The 4,293-nt window shown below is 49.0% G+C and overlaps 1 protein-coding gene across 1 annotated transcript in view; it reads right to left on the bottom strand.

The window, feature by feature from the left end:
- The window catches only part of LOC106810503 (core-binding factor subunit beta-like), a gene marked incomplete at its 3' end in the record, with an annotated part of 5,113 nt that extends 1,779 nt beyond the window's left edge, over nt 1-3,334 (bottom strand). The window contains exon 1 of the mRNA XM_014814249.1: nt 3,220-3,334. Coding sequence (XP_014669735.1) covers nt 3,220-3,312 — 93 coding nt within the window. The remainder of the gene's footprint in view (nt 1-3,219) is intronic.
- Nucleotides 3,335-4,293: the final 959 nt, after the last annotated feature.

Raw genomic sequence — 4,293 nt, 5'->3', positions numbered from 1 at the left:
GACAAACAGACAGACAGACAGACAGCCAGACAGCCAGACAGGCAGACAGGCAGACAGACAGGCAGGCAGGCAGGCAGGCAGGCAGGCAGGCAGGCAGACAAACAGACAGACAGACAGACAGCCAGACAGCCAGACAGGCAGACAGGCAGACAGACAGGCAGGCAGGCAGGCAGGCAGGCAGGCAGGCAGGCAGACAAACAGACAGACAGACAGACAGCCAGACAGCCAGACAGGCAGACAGGCAGACAGACAGACAGGCAGGCAGGCAGGCAGGCAGACAGACAGGTAGGTAGTCAGGCCGGCAGGCCGGCAGGCCGGCAGGCAGGCAGGCAGACAGGCAGGCAGGCAGACAGGCAGGCAGGCAGGCAGGCAGACAGGCAGGCAGGCAGACAGGCAGGCAGGCAGGCAGGCAGACAGGCAGACAGACAGGCAGACAAACAAACAGACAAACAGACAGACAGACAGACAGACAGACAGGTAGGCAGGCAAACAGACAGACAGATAGGCAGGCAGGCAGGCAGGCAGGCAGACAACGAGACAGACAGAACGGACGGACGGATAGATATGCGTTCCCCCGAGTTTACGCTGGACGCTAACAGAGCAGTGATCGAGGTTGCCTGATACCTACCCAGGTGTGGCGCGCATTGTTGCTTGCGCTCTCCGCTACACTTCATCCCTCGACGTTATCTCCGCAGCAGAACCTCTTAGGAATCGCTACTCTCGAAGCGAGAGCTATACACGACAGCGATTACTCTCGAAACAGGTGTTCAGTTCGCCATCAGCTACCTGGATGCTCATCGAGGTTTATTCTCTGTCATGTCCGCCTGCTTAGATGACGGTGCAGATTCAGCGACGAGTGTCGCGGAGCAGGGTAGATGAAGTTTCATCCCGTGGCGGCTAATACCATAATTGGCGTTAATATGTTGTCACTTTGAATAGTTGAGGGCATTCTGCTCATTGCAGGTGGCTACTGGTCTGGATGGCCGCAGCGGGGCGTGGTAGCAACGCGCTAACGCGTGAGACGCACGCGTATATATTACCTATACACAGACCTGTTTATATACATATACACAGGAGATATACATATACATATACATATACAGATACATATACATATACATATATATACATAATATATGCATATACATATACATATACATAATATATACACATACATATACATATACACGTGCGTGCACGCATGAGCCAGTCGGCGAAGTGTGCGCGCATCCAGGGACCCGCGCTACCTGCACGCTGCTACTGCTACTGTCAATCCGAGTGTCGCGCCGCTGATCAGGCCGAAATGCCAAAGCCCTCGTGCATAGCTGGACCCGAACGCTTGTGATCTTGATTAAGTTACCTATTATCTCCTGCTATTATCGAATTGATAGCGAATATTATCTCCCGGCCGAGTAGCGCAGCTATCAACGCGTGCTGGCGTATACAAAGGTAAATATTAGGTTTCGTACCAGCAGGAGGAAAATTACCTGACAGGTGGAAAAGGTTGATGAGTTACAGGTATCGTTCGCTCAGCGCAGATGCGTGAGTCACCTGTGTTTACCGGCTGCATAATAGGGGGTCGCGGCAAGTGAGCTCATTGAGCAAAGTCAAATGGCAGACGTGGGAGACGTAAATAAGCAGTTTTCTTTGTTTTGATGCTACTGGCGGCTCGTGTGTTCGTGATCATACGTGTCGCCACTACTGTCGTGTTTACTGATGTTGATACTACTGCTGTGAATAGATTCCATTCCATTATAACGCGTTACGCCACGTTACATTACATTACATTACATTACTTTAAATTACATTACATTACATTACATTACATTACATTACTTTAAATTACATTATATTACATTACAGAACGTTATACTGCATTACATTAAATCGCATCAAGGTGTTCTCATAACAACCGTAACGCAACCCTTTGCTCGCGTTGTATAGCATTGCATGTAATGCGTTGCCTCGTATATTGAATCAATCATGTTGGACGCAATCCTATATGCGACATCAATGTGTGTGCATCCCTCAGACAAAGCATGCCTAACGTGATTTATTTTGAGTTTAAGTTCCTATTACTCTTTTCTGTATAATATAGAATAGCGTCGACTCGGTATATATCGGGAAATATTGTAAATCACCACAACCGTGTTGCACTCTGTACTGGCGTCGTGAAATTACATGCAACCCCGCAATTTTCCTCGTCGGTCAGATTTGACACTCCTTTTCTTTGACAGCCACTGCTCCTGTGTATAATATTATGTTACTTGTCATAATGCTGACTATAGTGGCCCACGCAGGTGTATATTAAGGGCACGCGTAGGCAGTAACGATGATTACAGGTGCGGAGTGAAATCACGGAGTGTGTCGGACAGGTGTGTGTCGTGCTACCGTTACAATACGCGGCTGAAATACGCTACGCGTTCTCCATAGCTGGCCCGAAGAATCGCAGATTGAAGACTAACGTGTATGAGATCGTGCGATGCGGTGCGGTGCGGTGCGGTGCGGTGCGGTGCGGTGCGGTGCGGTGCGGTGCGGTACGGTGCGGTACGGTGCGGTGCGGTGCGGTGCGATTGGGTGCGGTGCGGTGTTGTACGTGGCGGTGCGACGCGGTGCGGTGCGGTGCGATGTGGTGCGGTGTTGTACGTGGCGGTGCGGTGTGATGGGGTGCGGTGCGGTGCGGTGTTGTACGTGGTGGTGCGGTGCGGTGCGGTGCGGTACGTGGTGGTGCAGTGCGGGGCGGTGCGGTGCGGTGCGGTGCGGTGCGGTGCGGTGCGGTGCGGTGCGGTGCGGTGCGGTGGCTGGCCACCGCACGCTAGCTGTGCCACACTGACACATAAATATATAGCCTGTATGAAACGTATATTATGACGTATTATATTTTATCTATGACATATAATATATGTAATATATATCCAGTCTATATAGACCTACTATTTATTAATATATTATCTTTTATATTTATATATATTATATAGATATATAATTATATTATATAATAGTCTATATAGACTATATATTTATGTGTCAGTGTGCAACAGCTAGCGTGCGGTGTACTTGTGTGGTTGCAGTGAGCATTTGACCGGCATTTACAGCTGATTATAGTGCGAAATAGCAGTTTAGAGAACATTAGACTTTCGGTAGTAAATACATTTCGTGTTTATTTAACCATTATTTCTTTTTATTGAGACGTTCCAAGTGCATGTGGAAGTAGCATACCTGAGCAGTTTCTTCATCAAATTCCAGTTTTCCAATTCCATTTAAACTGTCAACGTCGATGTAGCCTCGCCAAAGCACGCAGACTCCATCCATGATAAAATGAGCCAGTATGTATATCTGGAAGAAAAATGATAGATATAAATATCTGGACGTGTTAGCTGCAAGGCGCATTTTCGCGATTCTAATTACTGCAAGAGTGCTGCGTAACACTTTGCAAGCAAATTGCTTGTGATAGTAATATCCAGCTTATATGTGAGACTATCGAGTCACCCAGAACTGTCGTACACCATATAGCGAAGACACGCATACTCGTGAATTAACGAGGCAATCACTTTGCTGTTGCTAAAAGGTTACATGCACGGTTTCACAATTGCGCGCCGCTTTTAATATTTGCTCGTACAATATACGCAGTTGACAATATAGAGCGGCTTAGAATGACATTGCAATTTTCACACATGGCATGACGATTCCTATAAACCCGGCTGCAGTTTGTTTTCCCGTTTAAGCCTGCTTTTACTTCTACGTCTGCATGATTTTTCGTGTTATAAGTATTTTTCAAATGAGATTGGTTTACACGGTGCGTACATGTATGCATTGAAGCAGATAAACCGTTTCATATGCAGTAAACAACCGTGTCCAATTCCATAAAGGGGCATATTCCATAAAAGGTCTATAATTCTCGTTGCAAATGTACAAACCGATGGCAGCTTTCTGGTTGATATCTAGTGCAACCAGTAGGTATGTCACGCCGTTCATTTTCTAGCACAACAATATTTTCAGGGGCCACGACGTTCGGAGTGTACTGTTGCATGGAAGCTATACCACACCGCATCGCATTACACCGTGCCACGCCACGCCACGCCACGCCACGCCACGCCACGCACGCCACGCCACGACATCGCACCGCCACGCGCACGCCCTTCGAGACACCCCACCACGCACGCCACGCCGCCACGCCACGCCACGCCAGCCACGGACACCCACGCCACCGCCCACGCAACGCACGCCACCGCCACGCCTACGCCACGCCGCGCCACGCTACGTTAAGCGGACCACATCCCCCCGCACCGCACC

The sequence above is a fragment of the Priapulus caudatus genome, unplaced genomic scaffold, assembly GCF_000485595.1.
Source record: "Priapulus caudatus unplaced genomic scaffold, Priapulus_caudatus-5.0.1 Scaffold0, whole genome shotgun sequence".
NCBI classification, from domain to species: Eukaryota; Metazoa; Priapulida; class Priapulimorpha; order Priapulimorphida; family Priapulidae; genus Priapulus; species Priapulus caudatus.
This window is presented reverse-complemented; position numbering and strand designations above follow the sequence as displayed.